Genomic DNA, 24924 nt, shown 5'->3' on the forward strand with positions numbered 1-24924 from the left:
GGGCTGTAATTGCAATGCCGGCTCTTCAGAGCTTTAGACATTACAAGAAGCTGTTAAAAGTAGCTTTTCATCAAGCAGCATTTACATGGTCAGAGACCGGCCAACAAGAATGGAGGCATGCTCAGCACCTAAGGTGACTTATATTTGACAAATACCAAAAGAAGAACTAGAAGGAGATTTGTTATTGGAGCCAAGGTTGTCAGACTGATCCCAAGATGACTCTGAATGCAATTAAGTCAGATAAAATCAATTTGGTTATATGTGAAATTGCTGTGTTCATCCTCTTTGTGATTATTGTGCAGGCTATCTTATTCTGGGGATTATTTGTCTCTGGGTCAAAAACTAGTGAAGGAATCATCAAAACAACAAAGAATTCTTTCATGATGCATTTTTACCTGTTTTGTTGTTGTGCTATGGAGATCATGATTGCAGATGAATACATTTGCAGCCTTTGGCTGGTAAAGTATACAGCCTGCTGTGCGTAATGGTGCTGCTTAAACACTAATGTAAGACTGGCTTTCAAATCATAGTGCAGTAAGTCACAACCATGTTACAAGTTTTCTGTGGAGGTTCTAGAGGTTTAAATGTTCACTGCAGCAAAGGCAAAGGAAGTAGGACTCACAATAACTCAACCACCATTAAAGGAGCAACTTTTAAAAGATCTTTAATAGTTTACCGATTATCAGAGCAAATGTTCACTCCTATTGTGGAGGCATTGGCTTAAACTTTACTTATTCCACCAAGATGTCCTGATATTTGATGATCAACGTTCAGTTTTTAAAGATACACTGTGAGCTGTCAGCATATTACCAAGGGTACATAATGATATGAAAAACATTATTTTTATGTGACATTCTCCTGTAGTTGACCTTGTCCCTGTTCCATGTTCACAAATGATTGATAAAACACTTATTGCAGAAATGTTGATGAATAGAACCATTGGGAGTGTTTTGGGAAGTTTCCCATGTGTTATTAATTAGATTCAATCATTAAACAAACTTAAAAAAAAAAAAAGTGAAGGAACATGACAGGAAAATAAGGAACTGAAATCTTCATCTCAAATGCTTAAAGTAAAGAGTTGCTCAGGTCTTAAACTTCACAGGATTACGAGCTATACTTACTGTAGTCTTTTCACTCTGGTCCTTCTGAAACTGCAGCTGTAGTTTTGGTGCTGAATCAAAGGAAAACATCTGGTATATTTCCACCTTTTACTTTATAGATTATAGTATTCATGTCTGTTCATCACAAAGCTGATTCATGCTTTTAAACATGCTGTGTAAAATATATTGATGGAATGCTATCATAATCAGTATTGTTTCATGTCATCAGTGTTGTTTGATTGTTCAATATATCTTAAAGAAATTTTAGATATTTGAAAAGGGTAAGGTAGCTGGAAGACCTGACCAATAAAAATGAATTTGAACTGAAATAAAAGGTTGTTTCTGTTTTTATTAAAAGTCATAGTACTATGTCAGTACAAAGATAGACAGATAGTATAATTATTGATTTTCCAAAGGCATTCTGCCTGGTAAACTATGATGGGTAAGATTCTTAGAGAGCAAAGCTATAAAGCAAAGAGAAATACAAAACTCCTTACTAGGTCAAAATAATGAATAATGAATTCATGATGTAAATGTGATATTTTATTACTGTATAAAACATGAGTATAAAACCCAACTTTGGGTGAAAAAAAAAAGACTATCAGCAATATCAGCTTTGGTTTGATATAAATGTCCATCAGCCAGGAGCACTCATCGCTCAGCAGGTCAAGCCTGATATATGGAGGATATAGCTTTCCAAGCAAGTGTCCTGGGTTTAGGCCTGACTTGCGACTCCTGGCTGGGAATAATGTATTGTATTCCATGAAACTTAAAGAATTGCAACCACCCATTTTGCTGGACATATGCCAATAAATTACAGTAATCAGGGATGCATGATATTGAATTTCTGCCGATGTCTGATATACCAAGATTTTTACAAACTCATTTTAGCTGATAGAATATACAGATGAAGATAAAATCATTACCCCCCCATGAAATTTTAGTTGTTTGAATTTTTGAATGAATAAATGATTGAAAGAAATTTATTTCCATTCACTTGCAACAAATAAAACAATTCCCAAGATCAAAGTGAAATTTCTAAATTTCCAAGCTAATCGAAAGAGTGTAGGCAGAAGCTAAAGCTTATTAAAACCTACCCCTATTATTTTACAAAAACATAACCATCGCAGTATTTCAAAAATGCTTTTAAACAGAGCAAGGATTTTTTAACACCGCTTTTCAAAACATCCTAGTTTATTTTGGATGCTTACATTATTTTACTTTGCACACAGAAACAAAATTATTTCACAAAAAAAGACCTACCAGGGTCAAAATTATTATCTCCCCTTAGAACTGACCTTTATGTTGAGTCAAAGCACAAACCACTGTTGTGCAATGATGTGATTTAACTTTTTAATGCTCAAAGCTCAAGTTAAAACTGAGGGTTATCTTCCAAATTACACAGTTTAAAAACTTCAGTGAGCTGTCACTGGAGAAAGAATCATAGCAAAAACAAGAGAAATCAGTTTAGACTTGAGAAAAAGAATTGTTGATGTTCACAAAGCAAGAGAAGGATATACAAAGTTATCAAAGAGTTTCTAAGTGTCAAGAACTGGAGTGAGAAGAATCATCAAGAAATTCAAAGAGAGCCACACAGTCCAGAATAACCCTGTCAGAGGTAGGGAGTAAAAAATTTCAAAGATACTGGAAAGAAATCTAGCAAGAGATGTGTCTGAAGACTCCAGAACAACTGCCAAGTCATGAATTGTATTCTCAAAGAAGTCAATCACTAGAGCCCTGCACAGGAATGGACTTCAAGGTTGAGGACCAAGAAAAACTTCTGCAAAAGAGACACCTTCAGGCCAGACTGGAGTATGCTTGGACGACCGAACGATTATGATTATGCATACTAGTGTGTCCTTTGGTCAGATGGGACCCAAGTGGAGTTCTTTAGCCATAGATGTTGCTTATGTTTGAAGAAAGAACAGAGAGGCATATAACACAAAGAACATCGTCCCAACAGTGAAACAGAGGAGGGAGTATTATGCTGTGAGGATGCTTCAGTGTGCATGGAACTAGTAATCTCACAAAGATGAAAGGAATCATGAACAAAGAGGGATATGTTAGATTTTGAAGCAAACCTCAAGCAGTCAGCAGCAAAAACAGGGTCTGGGTCATTGCCTTATCTTCCAATATAATAATGATCCAAAACATATGTCACTCCTGGTGAAGAACTACTTCCAGAAAATGTTACCATATGGCCTGCACAAAGCCCTGACTTGAATCCCATTGGAAATCTATGGGGTGAACTGAAGATCCAAGTCCATGCCAGAGGACCCTCACATCTGGAGGAGCTTGAGATATTGGTCAAAGAAGAATGGGCTAGGATTTCTCAGGAGACAACTGTGGGCTGTTATCTAGCAAAAAAAGGAGACACAATTAACTATTAGTATTAGGAAGGCTAATAATTTCAACCCCGGTAATTGTTGGTACTTTTTAAAAAACGTAAAATTGTCTGAGGGGGGCTTAGAATTTCATCCTCAACCATTTACACACATTTCAACACCAAGTGAATGAATGAATGAATTATCCTACACTTTAGTTTTTTTGTTGGGCATCATCAGTTTAGTGCAGAGGATAATTATCACCCCCCCCCCCCCCAAACAAGAATGCATGTTGAGAACACTGACTCGTGGAACTAAAAAAACCTTCTGGGGAGGAACAAGAACTGCATTATTTACACAGTTTAAGGCTTTGAGGTCATAACATGCAGCATGCTGTTCTGTATTAGCTGAGCTGAGATGGGTGGATACTCGTCAGTGGAATCCGCTGAGCTAGAGGGACAACACAAGTAATCCTTAGTTCCTGCATGATTTGATGTCCTGACGTCAATGAATGACTGTTTATAGATGCTTTACCCTCATGTATGAGGTGAGTGTCCCAAAGGACTGGAATCGTTTCTAACATTGGGAACAGGCCAGGTTTGCAGCAGACTGAACTCAAAACCCTTTGTTCACTTGTGTTTTTAAAGCATGGCCTCCTAGCAGCTGCATTCACAACATGGTACACTCAGAATGAAAATAAAACCATCATCTGAGGACACTGAGGAGCGGTCATCAACCTCTCTGAGCAGCAGGACAGAGCACAATGTCCTGCAGCTTTAAGCAGAGACTGAGTCAAAAATAGCCAAACAATATTTATTCAGATTGACCAGATGATCCAACAGGTGGTGGGAAATAAACTCCTAGAAATCAAGAGTCTTTATTTTCCTTTTAATTCAAGACCAGCATGATACGGGTTATATACTTCACCAATGGCTCATTCTTTGCCATACTTAGTTTGAAATGTGAGCTTCATAGGATCAGTTCTTGGAGAAAAACAATCCTCTCAGACCAGCAGTTATTTTGACCTTTGATCTTTGAATTCTTCGACAAACAGAGGCCCTTTTTCATCAACACAGATGAGGACACTTCAGCTGCAGAGAGGCCTATCAGTGGAAGAGCAGGAGATTTCTGTCGCTGCGTGGCCACAGAGGGAAGGCTTGGTTGTGGAGCTGCTGCCATGCCTGCTGGTACAACTTAGAGGCCTGCTTATAGTCCCAGTATGTCTGCAGATCTGTTCTCCTGAAATAAGACAGAAAATATGGGGAGGAGCCCAGGTTTACAGATGGGTATTAAGAATTTTTTTTTTTTTTTTTGTAACCTGATTCTTTATTTCTGAAAGTACCACTGAGCTTTTAGAGCAATGCTGCTAAAAGTGGTATCTTAAAGCAACATTCCATCTTATTTATTTCCATTTAGCAGTGGAGTCTTGTTCAACTTAGTATCCCTTAAAATCCTGAAATGATAAACTATGAGGCAGATCTCAGCAGAAAATAAGAGACCTGTGCTCGAGTCACTGAGCAGCAGCAAGTCACTGAGCTAAGCATAAGTGATGACACAATAAGCCTGATGTTCCTAACACTTCTGTGTAGTCTCAGCAAAATATAAGAACTGCACTGCAGTCTCAAGTATCTAAAAAAATAGACAAAAGATAAGCATCATTAAAAAACAGATCACTGTAAATCTTGAAAGAAAATGTGCCATTACATTGCATTATCATTAACTCATGATCGCCTCATTCAGTCTGTGGTTCTTATGCATGGTTCTAGTGTTTATTTTCTGCACAAATAACAGAAAGTAGTCACTTTTAATAAGAGCCTGGTTATTGATACTGTTAAGCAGTATCAGCACAGACACTATTATCAATAAAATACTACCAAAACACTGGAAATAGCTCCCACTTTGCTTCTTGTATTTATGGCATTACATGAAAAGTTGACCTTATGGTCCCACTCTTGTATGCTGCAATTAGCTCACACTCATTCCTCATAGTGATGTTACTTAGTACTAACCATAATCTTTGCCAAAGAAACACAAAGCATGACCCCCTTACAGACACTCTTGGGGAGGTTCAGAAAAGGGTCAGGTTAGGTAAGGACAAGGTAATAGTGAATCATCTGATAGTTTGTGTTTTGTAGGCTCCTAGGCAGTATATATGTACAGTGCTTAATAAATTATTAGACCACCTGTCATATTTGTCTCAGAGACCATCCGGCATCATGAAGTGCTTTAATGCGGACTCTTTCATTTTCAGTGAACTCTCCATGTTTTACCATTTTGAAAAGGAATGAGGAATTTCAAACTGAATTCACCCTTTTAGACCCAAATTTGAGCCAGCTCACTGGGCTTCTCTGAGAAGTCAGAAATTAATCAAGCATAACATTCAACCACTAAAACTCATTTTTCTGTTCAGGAATGCAAGTACATAACTATAATTTGACATATTAATCAAGAAATAATAATGTGCTTTACTATTTTTTCAGTTTTTTTATAAATCAGTAAATTTGAAAATTCATGGATAACAATAATACTTATATTTTAGCATTATAAATATAATTTGGGTTAAAGAGCTTCTACATATTGGTGTATTAACCATTGCAGAAATATAAATAATGATTTTGGTAATTACTAATGCTGTTAATTTAGGGCAGCTGTGGTATGAACCTTACTTTGGGTGGTGATCTAATAAATTTGTTAAGCACTGTAAGTGCATAAATATGGACATAGCCTTAATGGCATCACCCATTGGTTTCTGAGGCCATAAAGGAAAGGCAACAGCTGCCATAAAGGAAATGCTGTCTCAAACTAACTTTTGGTTAAACTATGTAGACCAAGAGCCTGAGCTGTAGTTACTGTAGGCCGACCACTCCTGAGAAGGTTCACCACTGTTTCAAGTTTTCTCCATTTGTGGATAATAGCTCTAACTATGGTTTGCTGGAGTCTCAAAGCCTTGGAAATGGCTTTGTAAGCCTTCCCAGACTGATAGATGTCAATGACTTTGTTTTTCATCTGTTCTTAAATTTCTTCAGTTCCCAGCAAATCAATTTTCAAAAAAGAAGTGGTTAATCACAGTTAATCCATGATTTAACAAGGGGGGCATTACATTTTTTACATAAGGTCAGGCAGGTTTGGATATCTTTTTTTCTTTTAATGAATGAAATCATCATTTTAAAACTGCATTTTGTAATTCCCTGGGTTATTGTTGTTGACTTTTAAAATTTGTTTGATGATGTGACATATGCAAAAAATAAGAAATCAGGAAGGGGGCAAATACTTTTTCACAGTACTGTATATTACAAGTCAAAATGTGTGAATAAAGGGCTAACTCTGGGGGATTAGCATTAGCATTAGCATTAGGTTTCTTGAGTCACTTCATCAAAGGTCAGCCTTAAACTTGATGCTTTATTTAATGTCATCTTAGACACAATTTCTATAAATTCAGACAAGAATGGAGACTTTCAGATATATCATTGTCTCTCCTCAGCAGACATACCATTGTCAGTGGAGATAATATTGCCATTGTATGCTGAAGCTGGGTGAATATGTGTGTGTTCTGTTGATCCATCTGTAACCAGGCAGGCCAGGCAGATCAGGTTATCTGCAAAAACTCCAATAAACAGAGAGACCACTGTTCTGCTCTTTGAGACGATTCTCAGCCATCAGCACGCAAACACACCTAAATACACTCCTACACACAAAGAATGTGGATGGGAATATCCCCAGATACACTTGAGGAGACAGACAGATGAATCTGAACATTATAAATGATAGTCACACAATTAGTTTGGTAATCTCAACAAGCGATACTAAAACTTATACACTCTGCAGGACAATACCTGAGAAATTGTGAGTTCAATGACACAAAAAAAGAAAACAACATGAGCTGCAAACAAAACCACGTCACATAGTAACAGAAGAAGTAACACGCAGAGGTGTCAGTCTGTGTAGAATATCAAAAAAAGGCATCATGACACCATTTAGACCCTATTAAAGCCTCAAAAGCTTTACGAGAGGAAAATATTACACTTTCAAAACAAAAACGACGACATTTCTCTAAAAGAAGCATTTAGATGGAAGTAGTTATTTAGCGGGATTCTTGATCTAACCATTAGGAAAGTTTCATAATGCATTTCTCAAGGCTTCTGCTTATTTAAAGGAGATTTCACCTTGCTGCTGTTGCCAAGTCTTTACTGATTAAAGTAAATCACTATACCTGCTCTCTAAAGTGTTCTGTAGTAACTCTTATTGTGACTTAATAAATTTTGAATAAAAATTGAATTGAATTTTGACTAGAAAAAGTAAATATATCGACCATTTAGAGTCACCAGTAACCATTGGTAAAAACAATCACTTTATGTTGTAGAACACAGAAGTTGTTGGTCTCCCAGCGCCTCCACTGGTTAATTTGTCATGGTGTTGCATTTGATCAGAACTGAACATTTAAATACTAAAGTTAAATAAAATTAAATAAAATGTATAGAGGAGGCACCTAGAAGGATTGAATGATAAAGCCAGAAGCTCATCGTTAGAGTATTTTTAATACTTCTGTTTACTTTAATACTTTTTAAAGCAACACAGAGATAATGAAAGAGTCAATTGTTACCTGAGGGAGTCGGGGAGTGCAGTATGGTCAGTGGCCGATACAAGAGACAGAAAGGAGTGGAAAAGCTCCAGTTTACACAGGAGAGATCTGAAGAACATGAATAAATACCATTCAAATAAGTAAAATGGGGACAAAATGCAATAAACAGGGACATTTCATCCATGTTGTGATGAAGAGTGAGCTGGCTACCTGGCTTTGGCCGTGCCAAGGGCTTTCTTTGTGACTCCATGTTTGTAGCCGTTGGCAGTGACATCTAGTGGCTGCTCAGGTACATTACACCAGCTAATGGCTGAAAACACAGACTTGAATTGAGAGACAGTAAGTGAACAACTAAATACTTATTTTGGCAGATCAGTCAGTAAAAAACTGAATCAGTTCAGGATCTTAGGATCTTTACCTCCCAACACAAAGTAACAAAAAGATTTGGAAATAGTAAACTCAGAAACTAGTACTATAAAGCATTAATGGGTTTATTTTGTATCTTCATAATACAACTACAGCTATGGTGTAAGGATGTGGAAAATACAGTGGAATTGTAGATGAAATCCATGCAGTTTTCTTAATAGGTTGCTTTCTTAACAACTTTCAGGAGACAAACTGTATACCAGGACCAAAACTGTCAAGAGAATCTGTCAGCAGATTAATTCAATAACAAAGCATTTATGTGGAGTTGAGGACAATTTTTCCATGTGCAAAGACTGGAGTTGACAAGAAAGTGGATTTGATGTGTATCTTTAGGGGTATCAAAACTTAATAAAATAATGTTTAACAACTTTATGAAATTATCTTGTAAAACTATTGAAAAGCTGAAAGCAGACTGTGAAAATACGTCATTTAAACGACTCAATTAAACTACTGCGATGGGATTCCCACAATACTGAATTTATCCATAAACAGAACTGATGGTAGATTCTAAAAAATGGATCACTAAAGGTCTGATAAATTATTATTCTTTTACTAAGATGGAGACATTCCAAAGATTTGAATTCTTAAAGAAAAAGCACGATCTTGGACAAAATGATTTCTGAATTTCATTGGAATTTTTTTTTTTAAGATTTTTAGTACGCTTTTGCAAAAGAGACTTTGAGAAGGTGGTACCAGTTGCTGGAGACTATGTGGGATAAATGACGCCAACCATTACATCTTCTCAGACTACCCGGTCATCGTTCCCTACTGGCCGGAAATCCACAACAAAAAACGTATTTGTAGTTATATCTCTTTTAGATATGAAACAGTACACATGGGTGATATTCATTTTGATGCCTTGAGAATAATGAATAATAAAAAAAATCATAAAAATTCTTTGAGGGCTGAAACCTCACCAACTCACCATTGATGAATGGATAGACATTATGGATGAAATACACAGCGCGTAACAAATTTATTAGACCACCTGTCATATTTGTCTCAAAGACCATGCATTAAAGCATCATGAAGTGCTTTAATGCGGACTCTTTCATTTTCAGTGAACTCTCAACATTTTACCATTTTTAACAGGAATGAGGAATTTCAAACTGAATTCACCCAAATTTGAGCCGGCTCACTAAGCTTCTCTGAAAAGTCAGAAATTAAACAAGCATAGCATTCAACCACTAAAACTCATTTTTCTGTTCAGGAATGCAAGTAAATAAGTATAATTTGAAATATTAATCAGAAATATTAATGAGCTTTACTATTTTTTCAGGGTTTTTTTGTAAATCAGTAAATTGGAAAATTCATGGATAACAATAATAATTATATTTTAGCATTAAAAATATCATTTGGGTTAAAGAGCTTCTACATATTGGTGTATTTACCATTGCAGAAACATAAAATATCATTTTGGTAATTACTAATGCTGTTAATTTAGGGCAGCTGTGGTATAAACCTTACTTTGGTTAGGGTTAGGGTGGTCTAACAAACTTGTTAAGCACTGTATGTAATGGTGCTGTCATTCTCCCTCAAAGTCCAAAAGGAAGGTTTTACAGAACCTGGAGCAAATAGACTGAACATGTCACATCTATAAAACCAGAATTCACTTAATTTCATAGAGTTCAAAGATAAGAGCACAGTGTAATATCAACTTAGTTATTCTCTGTAACCTTTAACCTGCTCTGATTTTTATTTTTTATCTTTCTGTACCTCTCCAATGTGAAAGCTTCCAATATTCTTTAGTAAAAAATTCCCACCAACATGTACTTGAAGGTAAGAAAAGAGGAAAATTACTAGAGAGCTACACTGTAGAAAAATCAAATGCAATGTTATTATTGTTTGTTACTGTGTGCTTAAATGTATATGATGCTGATTAGGCAGTTTAACAGTGATGTCATTTGAACTTGCTTTTTCCTAAATAAAAATGAAATAATAATCAAAGATAATCAAAAAACCATTTTCTGAAATGTTTCCCACATAAACCTTGAAATTATCTGGTGCAAAGGTGATCAGACAGAAGAGTTGTTTACTTCTGATGTGTTCAAGTTTGCCAAATAGAGTAAATTAGATTTCTGTGCGCAAAATCACTACCAGACAGACTGGACACCAAACGGCTGTCTGTGGAGCTCAGAATAAGGTATCTATGCTAATTAATAGTCAAAGTACAGTGGTATTTATTTTACCTACCAATATTCAACAGTGTTTTACAGCTTGTTGTACATTTTATTGTTGACTCTTAGACCTGCACCAGTATAAAGTTGGGATCTAACACAGGTTGGTGTTTTTATGAGCCAGCACCATCTGCTTGGATCACATCTGTGCCATGTGCACAACTGTTTATTAAACCATCCATTCTTCTTTCTCAAGGAATAACTTTTAACGCCAATATACTCTTTATAAACTCCGACTCTGCTGATTCTCATTTCTGCTTGGCAGAAAAATATACAGAGCCAGCTAATAAACAGCTTTTAAATAGCACTGACACAGGAAGCAATTTTAAAGACTTTATCCCAGCTCTGGAGAACAAGAGTGGTAGAACATTATTGAAACATGGAGAGAAGACAGACCAGGATAATAGAGGGATTAAGAAAAGAACCATCTAGTTAAAAGTTGGATGGTTTCATCGTTTAAGTTGTAAATTAAATATATGCACTCTACAGTAAAACTACACCCAGTACACACATGTAATGTATGCTTATGAGCCTATTCAAGAGACTTTCACTGACTGGATATCAGACACTGTCAAAATCAAGCATGAACTCCCATGTACTCGGTCTGTAGGAAAACTGTTCTCTCTACTCTATACAATATAGATGGTGATGATGATGATGATGATGATGTAAACACTGATTAAACGATGTAAAAATGCAACTTTAGTATTTCACATGACATGAATGTTATATTGTGATTGTGCTACATTTTGACTGTTTACACTAATGTACTGTACCTGCCCCACAGGGGGAGATTCGTCCCTGTCCATCCTGGTGTTGAAGCTCCGCCTGGGCCTGGCTGAATGGGAACTCCAGGCTGGATTGGAGCAGCTCAGGTGCACACAGAGAGAAACCAGCAGGGAGATCAGACACACAAGAACATCTGAGGGAGACAATAAGAGGATTTCAGTGTAAAGGGTAGGAGAACTTGCCCACGAAAACAATGAAAGCCAAAATAGGATTAATATGACAATCAGAGAGGGTTTTTTTTTCTGATTCACCATTTTGTTCTAGCATGCTACCTCTCTTCCTTCCGCCTCCTGCCCCAACTTGGGTGGACTAACATCCTAAAAATACCTCATACTTATCACAGACTGTATAAACAAATCAAGAATAAAAACCTCTCTGAAGCCTCAAAGTTTGGCATTTTGTCCATCGTTACCTTTAGTCTCTGGAGGTAAAGGTATCCATTTTTTCAAAAAGGGGTGAAGTACACATTACTATCCAATATCCTCATTAACAGGATGCTGCGGTGGTAATTTGAATTTAAATGAAGTCAAACCCGAAATGAGGGAGTCCAACCTTGGTGGCCATCACAGCAAATGTATGTTAAAGGCACTTTCATTCAAACTTCACATTAAAAAAAAAACAAAACAAGTGACTACATCAATTTCTTTTAGAGCATCTTTGTTTTTACATGTAGGTATCTTTGGATGCAGCTTTAAAATCAGAGTACTGAGTAGCACCAGTTTGGCTTTGAGGTGGAGCGGGCATTCATATGTGGGGGCTGTAGTCCTCGGTGTGCTTGTAGCGGGATCTATTCCTGGTCTCTGCATTGTTTGGTGATGTCTTCCTCTACTCTCTCTCCCCTCATGTTTCTTGTCTCTCTTCAGCTGTCCAATCCAAATTAAGGCAAAAGCCAAAAAAAAAAAAAAAAAAAAATCTTCAGAAAAAAAAGGTAGAGTCCAGTCACTCAACCAGAAGGTCGACTTTGATCTCCAGCTCCTGCAGTCAATATGTCTTTAGGCAAGACACCTAACCCCAACCTCCTCTCTGGGCCATTGAGAACCAAACACCGAACCTGGGGAGGACAGGGCCTTCTCTATAACTAGTCCCTCCTTCTGGAACTCATTCCCTAAACATATTCAAGACTGCACTGTCTTACCCACATTATACATTAAATGTATTATTACCATTGTTATCATGATCATTATTGATTAAAAATTTACATATATATATATATATATATATATATATATATATATATATATATATATATATATCTCAAGCCTTAGATGAAGTCTGCAGCATATATGAGATTTATCTTATCTGAAACTCTGATATTGTGACTAATTAAAGATACTTTCAGATTACCTTATGTCTTAAATTTCTCCTCACCTGTTGACCAGTGCTCTCTGCATCACTTCCTGGCTGTACGGACACTTCCCCACCACCACTGTGCTGAAGTAGAGTGCCTCCTGGAGGTAATGTGACAGCAATGCACCCTGAAAACCCAGCACCCCCCAGCGGGCCAGTTTGTCGCTGCAGGAGAGGGAGAGAGTCGGCTCTCCACGCCCTGGCTTCACCCGAAGCATCCCTGTACTGTGGTATCCCATCCCTTGGCACAGAGGGTCCACGGGGCCACCTGGGACACACTTTGCCCCCGTTCTATGAATGTCAAAGACCTGTGGATGCAGTCTAGCGCTGTCTGAGAGGCCTCTGGTTTTTATTTCTAGGTGAGCTGAATCTTCAGAGACAGTCTCCTCTGGGGGGTTTGTGTTTAGTTCTTTACTTGTCCATGTCTCAACCATCTCCTGTTCCTCCAGACGGGGAGTTTTAGAGTTTTTTTCTACACTTGGATCCTCAGCTTTTCTTTTCAGGTCTCTACCTCCATTACTCTCTAGAGGGTTCTTTGCAGATGTAACAGCAGGGCAGGGCTGAGACTGGCTTTCAGACATGGGGATGATGGAGGCATCTCCACCTGATAAAACAGAAAAAGGTTCAGCCTCAAATTCAGCTGGAGATATTTGACAATGCTTTCCTCTAAAAGTTCTCTGCAGGAAATTCAAAATGTTTTACACTTCCTGGTGTGATTACCTACACAAAACATTGTGTAGGGTTTGTTTTTTTATGAAAACTGATTATCCTTTGAAGGCCCCTAGAAAACTTGTAGAAAATTTAGACGCCCCTCTTGAAGTATTCTCAATTTTACAATAATCACTAAATCTATAACTGATTATTTGATTTTATGAAACAAAAAACTTCTGATAAATCATGAAACTTAATATAAATGATAAAGGTCATCTCAATTGATTTTCTTGAAGTCCTGTGAAGTCAATTCTAAACTCACATGGAGTATGGCTGGTGAACAAGAGGAAAGAAACTCCAGGCTGAAGCCTCCACTTTCCTTGTTCATCGGCCCGACAGAACACAGAGCTGTCTTCACCTCTCACAGTCCTGTGCAGCTCTGTCAGTAGATACCTGAAGGATACAACCCCAGAGAGTAACAAACCTGCAGTCATACTATACGCTTGGGTGTCAGCATTAAAAAAGACACAATTATACAAAGAATACACACCTGATACAGCCTCTCCTGGCCATGACCTCTGCGTGACTGTCATTAAGAACATCACCTACATGGACAAGAAAAAAATCTACTGATGAAGAGTGTCAAACATTATTTTAACTGATCATGTAAAAACTGACTTTCACAGGTTGTCTTGGGAATGAGTGTTTCTGAAAGGTTGTAAAGAAATATGAACAAAGACAGCAGTGACATCATCAATAGGCTTTAAATGAATTAAGATGTTCATCTATATTTCAACCAAAGCTGCTTTAAGAGAGAGGTGGTCAATTCAATTTCACAGGTTGACAACTTTTCTCACTTTTTTCAAGCTCATTTGGTAAATAAAGAAGGGGAGGGTGATAATGGTGACACTTAATGAACATATTGGCAACTTTTGAAATGAAAATGTTGCCAGTTTTTCAGCGCATTTTAGACAATGAACCTGAGATTGATTGCAAGTTATGGTAATTCATAACAAGAAATTAACAACTATTAGGTGACTAGAAATTGTAATTTTGTTGTATTTTTTTGTTTTATTAATAGAGGTGTTAATATTCTAAAGACAAGGTAGGCATAGTATATTCTCCCTCTTTTTTTAAATTTTTCAGGCTTGTAGTGCCTGGTTTCTTCCACTTTTACTGTGCACAGGTGTTGACATTAGGGATGCACTGATACTGAAACCAGAATGAGGTACTGCTGCCAATACCAAGCCTATGTCATCGTACTTGTATAACATTGCAGATACTGTTCTCAGTCTCATTTTAAAGCATGTTAGCCTCTCATTTTGTGTGTATGTAGCCAGAGTTGGAGCTATGTTTGTAGTTTATTGATACTTTAAATGAGGATGAAAAAAGTAGAGAATGAAAACGATGCACTGATAAATTGTCAAGAAGACGGGATAAGAACATCTGATGAAAATAAAACAAGCTTATAAAACAATTTTAAGAACATTTGTGTTATTATTAAGTACTCATATTTGTATTTGGTATGGGTGAGTACTGAAATGTAAGTACTTGTTCATACTCGGTCTGGAACAGTGTGGTATCAGTGCATCCCTACCAGATAGTGTTTATTTTGTTTAAAACAAAGTCTTAAAATGCTGGTAATGTAACAACCTAGGATGACTGAAAAATAAAGCACATCAAAAATATAAAGACCTCACACCATTGGGACTCATTCCGGTTTGTCCAATACATTTAGTTCCAGTTCCAAGGGACACAACCTCCTTCTCCACTGTGAATGAGAGAAAAACACCATTATAATACACTTATAATATATTCAGCCATTTTGTTTGTCAGTGTCTTAGTGTTACTTTATCTGTGCTCACAAATAGGGCAGGAAGTTTCCTTCAGTGTGTAATATGTGAAATGTGAAAAAAATCGTTTAGTTAATAATTAAAATGGGACTGTAACTTTCTTTTGTGAATGAAGAAGACTTCAAAGTAACTTTAAAATGTTGTGTGCAGTAGTGTTTTAGTCAATAAGAAAGGGAATATGATTAAATGTGTATACACTGGAGATCAAAATTAGAGAACAATCCACAATTTCCTACATTTCAAGTTCTCTGAATTGCCCTGTTTTAAAATGATCCAGACACGAGTAAAATAGCAGAATTTTAAGCATATTGCATGTGTTACATATAATGTGAAGCACAGTATAAAAAACTTAAATGAAATATTTAAAAAGAACACTGATCAAAATTAGAGAACACTTTCAGATACCTCCCAGTAATCGGTGATAGCCTGGCACCTGGTGCTAATTTCCTTAATTATCTGACAAACCCTATTTAACTGGCAGTCTGACTTCCAGTTTTCACTGACTTCACAAGATAGTGAGCCATTCTAAAGTGACCGAAACCCTCCGGCAGCAGGTTGTCCGGATGAAGGCCAAAGGGATGACCCTGTCAGCCATAGCAAGAGAAGTTGGCTATTATAAATCTGTGATTTCAAGACCATTACATCTTTAGAAAGTCACAAACTCATTCAAGTCCACCAAGAAGGCCCGTCGTCCACAAAAGACAACTAAAAGAGAGGACAGAATAACATGGAGAACCTCAATGGACAATTGGTTTAACACTGCAGCTGGAATTGCTCGCCAGTTCATCACTGAACAGGGACTCTGTCTCATCATACAGTGTCTTGACTTTTAAGAACATTTGGACTGAAAGCCCACTCAGCAGTGACCAAACCTCTCATTAGCAGAAAGAATCAAACAGCTAGACTAACCTTTGCTGAGGAACATGTTGTGTGGACAGAAGAAAACTGGTCCAAAGTTTACTTCAGTGATGAAAGCAAGTTTAATTTATTTGGATCCAATGGAAAACATTATGTAAATCGTCAAACTGGGGAAAGACTGAATCAAAAGTGAATAAAGAAGTCAGTGAAAAGTTGAGGAGGAAGTGTCATGGTTTGGGGGATGTTTTCTGCAGCAGGAGTTGGGCCTCTTGTACAGCTACATGGCTGAGTGAATGCAAATGTTTATCAGAACCTTCTTTGACAACATATGATTCCTTCCCTGCGTTCATAACCTAACCAGACAGTAATTTTCATGCAGGACAATGCCCAGTGTCATTTTGCAGAAAATTTTGCTATAATCTTTCTTTGTGCTACAGGCATTGCTGTTCTTTAATTTTGATCACTGTGTTTTCCACAAAATAATTATTTTTTTGTTGAAGTTCCTTTCTCTGTTTTAAAACAGTGTTCCAGTAGCATGGTATTGCCACAGCAAAAAAATCCTTCAAATGTTGAGCAATGAAGATTAAATTACTTAAGAATAAATCAAGTGTTCATATATTGTTCTCTAATTTTGATCTCCAGTGTATGTGTGTACGGTGCAGCTCATCCCGCGGTCTTACCTGTGTCTGAGTTAGCACACCGGCTGAGTTTGACCACGGCGGCCAGCAGGGTCCACTCTCTGCCCGGCTCAGGCTTCCCTCTCCGGGGAAGCTGCTTGAAACGCTCGTAACACAACTTTGCGATTTCATCCGCGTACACCATGTTAAACCGGACAGGGAGGCGAAGGTGGAGGCTAAAAAATAATTTAAATATCATTTAAGGTAACATATTTTATGTTTTGGACACTCATGTAGTCTCTTCAACAGTGTTGTTTGAAAAACTTGGTAATATCGCGAGAACACTATAGAATTACTTCCGGGCAAAGAAGAGTCTGCTTTTCACAGTAAAAATCTTTCATCAAAGACTATTGAAGATACAATGATATTAATATGCTACTAATGATAACACTGATAATGATAAAGATTTGAATTATATAATCAAGGTTACTATCAGTTTTATTCTTTTTATAAGATAAGCGATGCATAAGAAATTATTGGCCCTCAAATCACTTCACGACGGAAAAGAACATCTGCTTCAACAATTCAAATGACAAGTTAAAACTCAAAATTAAGGAAAACATTTAAAGAAAAAACACAGCTAAAGCATATCAACCGTGATCCATGTTCATTACACTACTTTTTTATTTTATTGATAAGAATTTCAACAAAGTATGTCTGTAGGGGTGAACTGCTGTCTATGATTATGCCTATACAGAGCCTCACTAGCCCGTGTGATATTAATGTTTACTTATCATTGTGTACTTATTTATTTCAGTCATAATGTTTATCGTTTCAACGGGCTTTCTCCTTGTCAGTGTTCAAAGCCCAAAAGATTAAATCTTGACTTTCTGAGCATTTTCAGTCACAATGAAGACTCTTCTTGTGTGAGGATTGTACTGTATGTTCTCGTTAGGAAAAAAATAAAGATGTCTTTTTTTAAATGGTCATTAAGGAAACTGAATTTGCATGAAGTGTACTTAAAATAAGGAGGCATTGGGCTTTAATGTACGTCAATACACCACTGTACATTTCAATTTGTACAACAATACCAATCTTCTGCACAGGCAGCACATACTGAATTCAGTTATTCTATCAAATATTTAGTGATAGTGTCATTGATAAATCCCTGTGATTAAGGTGTTTGTCCCCTCCCCAGTCAATCAGGTGACACTCAGCAAACTAAAAATTTCATACAAGCTATTTGGGCTTACTTTTGCCAATTTTGATTCCACAAGCAGAAATGACATTTAAAATAATAAAAAAATAACCCTGTCATATGACTTTACTTGTATGAAATACACTTTTCAAAACAAAGTGCAGTTTTACTGTTTAGCTGTTTTCCTGCCCAGGCACTACAGATGAAAATGAACTTGTAAACTAAACCAGGTATAATGCATATTTGCTTCTCCTGAGACTAATGTTAAAAACTTACTTACACTTACATCAGAACTGATTTACTGATATGAAATTATGAAATTCATTCTTTTTTTAAATGGGAAAACTTTAAGACATCATTGTTAAATGTTGACATGCAGAAAAAAGATTGTGAGAAGTGAAAATAGCATCTGTTTTTAACATTTTAGCCATGCCAGTTTGTTTTTGAACTCACTCATGAAAAGTGGGATATGAAAAAGTCAGCAAAAATAATCACTCATTTTTTACTTATAAAGAAATTATGATTTTGATATCTAAAAACAAATTGTTACAAAAATAGAATAAACCATAGATAATCCTATATTAGAAATATAATTTTCAAGTTTTAAAATTGTATTGTAGATATTGGAAATTAAGTTTTTGATATTTGTTTTTCTTGGTTAATTTATCCAAAGGCTATTGATGGTGTCTAAAATTGATACTTTGGCTTCTTATCAAATGTTAAAGAAAACCTTTACATGTCAATGAAATTAAGGGCCGTCACTCATTCAGAGTCCAAATACAAAGAAGCATAAAGTATACTCTTTATCAAATATCAACTGTCTCATGGGCTTATACTAACTTCATGATTTTAATGAGAATCCAATCCAAAATTATTCTTTTGTTTAATGAGAACTTAGATAAACCATTTCTATGGGAAGCAGCTCAAACAAAGAAAACCAAATAAAAAAGATATAAATGAAACTAAATAATAAAAATAATTTTTAACCTAATAAATAACAATTACGGTAGAAAAAAATGAAATCAGCTAACTTTGACTTTTCTTCCTTAAATAAAAGTGGTTGAACTGCATGTAAAGGTTTGATTTGGCAAGTGCTTTAATTTTTAAAAAATATTTCTTGAGGGAGTAAAAGGAAGGTGATGCATCCATTTGTTCCTATTGAAGATTAATACATTAAAAGACCGCAGTGAAACACACAGATTACAGCAAGCAGATTTGATTTCTTGTTATAGCAACAGTATCTTTTTAAAATATATATATTTTTATTTTTTAATAAACATTTCCTTTAACTGTTGTCTCCCACAAACACACCGTCAAATCAAAGCTCTGTAGCAAAATACATTTTGTTGGTGAGCATTTCTACAGTTACCCCTGTGGACTGAACACAGCTGAGGAATCCTTTCTTTGATGTTGTCAGATATTTAGAATAGTAACCTAAGTCTGTCAGTGGCAAAAAGCCAAAAAGCAAACAAGAAGAAGTATTTAAGCAGGTATGCTTTGAGAGGATACATCTGCTTGTTGCAGCCATTGCATCGTTTAACCTCTGTCAGCCTTTACAATCTTCTAGAGCAATCCCCCATGTGGTAATATGATAGAAACATCATTAATATATTCTGATCAGAAAAAATACAATTAACTTTAAATATTCCAGTGTTACATGCTATTACTAAAGTTGTCAGAAGTTTTTAGCTGGCTATGAAAAATTATAGATATGGTTGCTACTTTGGGAGTTGCAAAAGTAAAGTGACAAACATCAGAAGCCTTTTCAAATACAGTGTTCTCCATAGCAAAAATAATGACTGATGATACATCACAACTATTAAAAGAAAGCAGGATATCTCGCCTTTTTTTTTTTTTTTAACAAAAAAAAAAAAAAAAAACAGCTGCACAGGACAGAATCAGCTAAGATTTAAGTGTCATCATTCCTCTACAGAGGATGCCAGAAGTAAGACATATAAGATGTCCGGTCACAGATGGCCTAAAGGTTAGGAGATGCCCCATGTACTAGTATGCAGGAAGCCCAGGTGCAAGCCTGTAGCTCTTTCATCGCATTTCAATCCTCATTCTCTTATCCCTGTTTCTGACTCTATCCACTGTCCTGTCTCTCCAATACAGGCAAAAGCCCCAAAATTAAAAAAAAAAAAAAAAAAAAAAATCCGATGTGCCTCACAAGCCTCAACATTGCAGCCAAATCACCATTTGCCCTTGTTCAACCTCAGAATAGCTTGCATGGTTGTTGACTTTCCAATCTGATATGGCATTTTCACCAGAAAGTTATCCATGTATTTATAAGTATTAAAAGTTAGTAGGGCTGTCAATTAACTAAAAATCACAATTAAAGTTGATGTAGTTTGAAAGTTATGAAATGAAATTACCCACAGAAAAAGGATGTCTGATAAAAAAATAAAACAACAGTAAAAAGGTAAATGTTTGACAACACAAAGTATAGATGACCGTTGATCTGTCCACTGAGAGATTCTCAAAGTTAAAGGAGACATAAAGGCACATAAAGTGTGATGAAAGGACAATAAAACATGCAATTAAAAAAATGTAATTCAGTAATGATGGTCCTAAATAACCCCTGATTAATACTGACAGCCCTAATAGTTATTAATATAGAATGAAAAACTGGTGATCTGACACCAAGTTGACTGCTTTATCATTATGTTAAGTTAATATTATAAATCACTATCAACAGAAACATGAGGATCATCTGCCAAAATAAAGTGCATCATATAATATCGTATTACATCTTACCATGTTGTATCAAATAGAAATTTGAGTGAATAAAACAAATGTTTAAATGATATAGGTATAACAATTAATTGTGGATAATATGACCATATACGTCATGTCAGATTGTCTTTATAAAAAAAGAAGAAGAAAGAAACAGAAGTCAGGATTGGAATCTTATTTATTTTAGCTATGTACAGGAGAAAAATGCTGAATTTCACAAGTAACATGAAAAATGAAAAATAAAATCACGTCTCATCTGTCCGGCCTCTGTCACTGAGGCGTGCTGCTTCGTGATGACAGCTCCCTGCCTCTTGTTCACAGACACAAACACATTCACATCCTCACACACGCTGCCTCTCTCTCTCGCTCTTCAGTCACTTTAAACATTTGAAACATATTTCTCTCTGGTAGATATGTTATACTGCATTGAAGGGGGGGCTGTGCCGCTGTTGTGACATTAAAACTATCCTGGTTTGTGGTTTTGGTGCATTTCTAAGCAGTGAGTCGAGCTGGAATAGTGGGGGGCTGAGCCTCTCAACATATATAATTCTCCTTATGTGCCATCCTTCTGACTCACACAGATATACACACCATTTATATGCATGTACACAATGGCGGTAACGTATCTGACCACATATATATGTGTACACACATGCAAGCACACTCATCCTCCACCTTCATCCCATGATTCAGTTCACAGACATGATCTGTTCTCAAGTGATGGGCTACAGGTGATCAGCCCTGTGATAAACAAATGCAAAATAATTATATTAATAAGAAAAACTATCCCATTGAATTTAATTTTCTCCATTTATTTTCTGCGTCACTCCTGTCCAAATCCCTCCGTCTCTTCAATGGCGAACAGGAGTTTCTCTCTGAGCTGTTCCAGGCTTCTGTAGGGCGGCAGATCCAGACGATTGAAGCTGAGAGGAAAAGAGGTGACTGTTAGTCATTCATCTGTGCTTTCACAGAGAGAAACGTCAGGTCTGCTGTGTGAGTAATACTGTCTGAAATCTTCTGTGGTTGCTGACAGTTTTGAGGTCAGTTGCTCAGTTTACACAGAACAGACATATTAGAAATATTCTGTCTGTGTATTTGTTTGAAATAAGCAGATAAACCACTTTCAGTGCATTCATATGTCAAATTGATGTCTGATATTTCAGCTGTCTCACATCCTACACATAAAAATGTCCTGAATCAGAGGAGTCCCAAAAGGCTGCGATGTCTATAACAGTACTAAAACTAAAAGGGTTTTTTTGTCTCATTGCCCTATGTGAGTTTGACTGTGGTATCAATATTGTTTACCATCTGTGGAACAACCCAACCTTATTTTATTACATTCTCTCAACCTGCAGTGAATTTGTGCCCACTTTATGATCTACTGTGAGTTTTTTAAGGGGATCATTTCCCCCTTTGTCAGGTCTGTAAACTGCTGTTTGTAGGTCAGATAAATGGCTTGCTAGTATTTCCTCATAATCAATAGTACTAAGCCATTGACATCAGTCAGCAGATAGAAATGATCTGTACCAGAACTCCTGTAATCACCTTTAATGATATTAGTTAAGGTCTGCCTTTTTTACCAACACATTCTAATGTGTTTCCACATCCTAAAGACCCCCCCGGAAGGACTCATCCAGAATAACTAGTCACTTGATGTCACTGATACCAGCCTCACTGGTTGTGGTTCATCTTCTCACAACCTCATCAGAGCTGCTGATCCGGTGTTATGATTAAGACTTTTTTAGACATTTTGGATACTGGTATCTTGACCAAAAACTCCAAAATTCCATTAGAAAATTAAGTACTTTATACACAAATAGATATGTTTTGTTAAACATTGGAACTTTGGTGTTTATGCTTTGCCACTGATGACATTGTGCAGATTCAACTCACATTTCCTGTTCTAAATTCTATTTTTTAACACTCTTCAAGATTTTAAAAGATTTTTCAAGCTTTAGTAGGCATCATGGCACAAAAAGCTACCATTTTACCATGTAAATGTTTTATAATAAAATCCTTAACATGTTTATTACATTGAACATGTAAGCTATAATATGGTTTATACCAATACAGTCCTTCAGTCCAGATTATAATGCAGACAGTTGGATACCTGGCCGTAGTCCAACAGGCAGCAGTGTAAGAACACTTAAATCCACATAAATCAATCAAGTCAATTTTTTTTCACTAGTTTGTGGAACCTTCAGAATTGTCACAAAACATCAAGACTAAACAACAAAGACTAAAGCCATAATTGCTGTGTTTTGAGCTTCCAGCTTACCTAAATCCTAAAATGTCTTAAAGAACTAATAGCAGGCCTTAGAGTTTAGATAATTTTGTAGGCTAGACTCAAATCTGCTCACAGAAGAGGCAGTGGCTTACCATGTGTGGCTTCTTGGAAGCCAAGTCTCCTTCCCCACCTTGTCTATGCAGAACTTCTGGGGACCGTTACTGCCTGCAAGGTTAGAATAAAAAATATATATCAGTTTTTCATCAAGTAATGGTTAATGGTTTCTCATGAAAACTCTCTAGGAAAAGCACAAATAAAGAAACAAACCAGACATTAAAATGCTGATAAATACCTGATCAATGCCAAACAAAGAGGGGCGAATTTATACACAATGAATTCAGAATAACCCCCATAACAACACAACTAATTCTAACCCTGTAACGTTTATAGATATTATCTGGGAGATTTTCCTGTACTATGTGCTTCATTTGAATGATTTTCTTTTGAAAGTTGAAAAAGACACTTAAAAAAATTAAGGATTAAAAGGATTTTGGGGGCTTTTTGTAGCTTGGATACGATACTGGTTAGCAAACTGGATAGGAAATGGAACAGATGGAGTGGGTGATGACATCCACAGGCGGCCCAGGGGCCACATGTGGCCCTCCTCCTCACTCAACATGGCCCACAAGTCAGTTTTAAATGTCAAGAAATTGTAAACATGATGAAAACATGTAAGTCCTGCCACAAGGACTTGAAAGACAGAGAAAATTATGTAATAATTGTTGATTACTCATTTATATTAGTTTCTTGTCACAACATTAGAGATAAAATTGACTGTAATTACTGCTGAAAAATCGTTTATGCATCATTAAATGCATTTGTATTAAAAAATGTAGATCTACAAGTAAATGCACTAAAATAGCCAAAAAGTATTATGTTCAATGTATTCAAAAACAGTTAAAATTCGTGTAAGCTTTGTGGTTAGCTGATAAAATTAACAGTCTAACTGGTATACTACAGTGAGATGATAAGAATATAATTTTGCCTTACATTACTTATACATTGCTTAACAAATTTATTAGACCACCACCCAAAGTAAGGTTTATGCCACAGCTGCCCTAAATTAACAGCAATGGTAATTACCAAAAATCATTATTTATGTTTCTGCAATGGTTAATACACCAATATGTAGAAGCTCTTTAACTGAAATGATATTTAAAATACTAAAATATCATTATTATTGTTATCCATGAACTTTCAAATTTACTGATTTACAAACAAAGTGAAAAAATAGTAAAGCACATTATTATTTCTTGATTAATATGTCAAATTATAGTTGTTTACTTGCATTCCTGAACAGAAAAATTAGTTTTAGTGGTTGAATGTTATGCTTGATTAATTTCGGACTTCTCAGAGAACCCCAGTGAGCTGGCTCCGATTTGGGTCTAAAAGGGTGAATTCAGTTTGAAATTCCTCATTCCTGTTCAAAATGGTAAAACGTGGAGAGCTCACTGAAAATGAAAGAGTCCGCATTAAAGCACGTCATGATGCTGGATGGTCTCTGAGACAAATATGACAGGTAGTCTAGTAAATTTGTTAAGCACTGTAGATATTTACAGTTACTGAACTGAGAGTATTCTGCAATTTCTAAAAAAAATATCTCTCTCTGGCGGTGAAAACATAGTAATTGTGGCCCTCTCAGTAACCAACGCAGCCCACTCCTCCCTGACGTCTAAGGGTGTCTGTTTAGCTCAGTTGGTGAAGCGGGTCCCACATACTAGGGCTATAGTCCTAGATGCACTGGTTGTGGGATCAATTCCCAGTCTCAGGACATGTTTGGTGCATGTCTTCCCCCCAATTTCTCTCCCAATATTTCTTGTCAGCTTTCCTATTCAATAAAGCCCCCCCCCATGACATTTTCATCCTCAAAGATAAATCAATCAATCAATAAATAAATACATATATAAATGAAATGAAAAGACATTATGGTTTAGGAGAAAATTCCAAATGTAATGATAACAGAGATTTACTACACGTGTAGT

At 36.3% G+C, this 24924-nt stretch overlaps 2 protein-coding genes across 5 annotated transcripts in view; both read right to left on the minus strand.

Moving 5' to 3' along the window:
• Positions 1-4297: 4297 nt before the first annotated feature.
• adat1 (adenosine deaminase tRNA specific 1) lies at positions 4298-17043 on the minus strand. The gene is made up of 9 exons (XM_041794885.1): positions 16785-17043; positions 15096-15164; positions 13944-13998; positions 13716-13846; positions 12764-13346; positions 11383-11528; positions 8214-8313; positions 8025-8111; positions 4298-4663 (listed from the first exon to the last, which is right to left on the minus strand). Exons 1-9 carry the CDS (start codon positions 16978-16980, stop codon positions 4531-4533), a joined length of 1500 nt encoding a protein of 499 aa, XP_041650819.1. The 5' UTR covers positions 16981-17043; the 3' UTR covers positions 4298-4530.
• A 3772-nt stretch (positions 17044-20815) lies between these two features.
• The window catches only part of wwp2 (WW domain containing E3 ubiquitin protein ligase 2), an 81828-nt gene continuing 77719 nt past the window's right edge, over positions 20816-24924 (minus strand). For all 4 annotated transcript variants that reach the window (XM_041795703.1, XM_041795704.1, XM_041795701.1 and 1 more), the window contains 2 exons: positions 23035-23107; positions 20816-21578 (listed from right to left, as the gene is read on the minus strand). In XM_041795703.1, coding sequence (XP_041651637.1) covers positions 21479-21578; positions 23035-23107 — 173 coding nt within the window. In that variant the 3' untranslated portion in view covers positions 20816-21478. The remainder of the gene's footprint in view (positions 21579-23034; positions 23108-24924) is intronic.

This window comes from Cheilinus undulatus, linkage group 9, assembly GCF_018320785.1.
Source record: "Cheilinus undulatus linkage group 9, ASM1832078v1, whole genome shotgun sequence".
In the NCBI taxonomy this organism is placed as follows: Eukaryota; Metazoa; Chordata; class Actinopteri; order Labriformes; family Labridae; genus Cheilinus; species Cheilinus undulatus.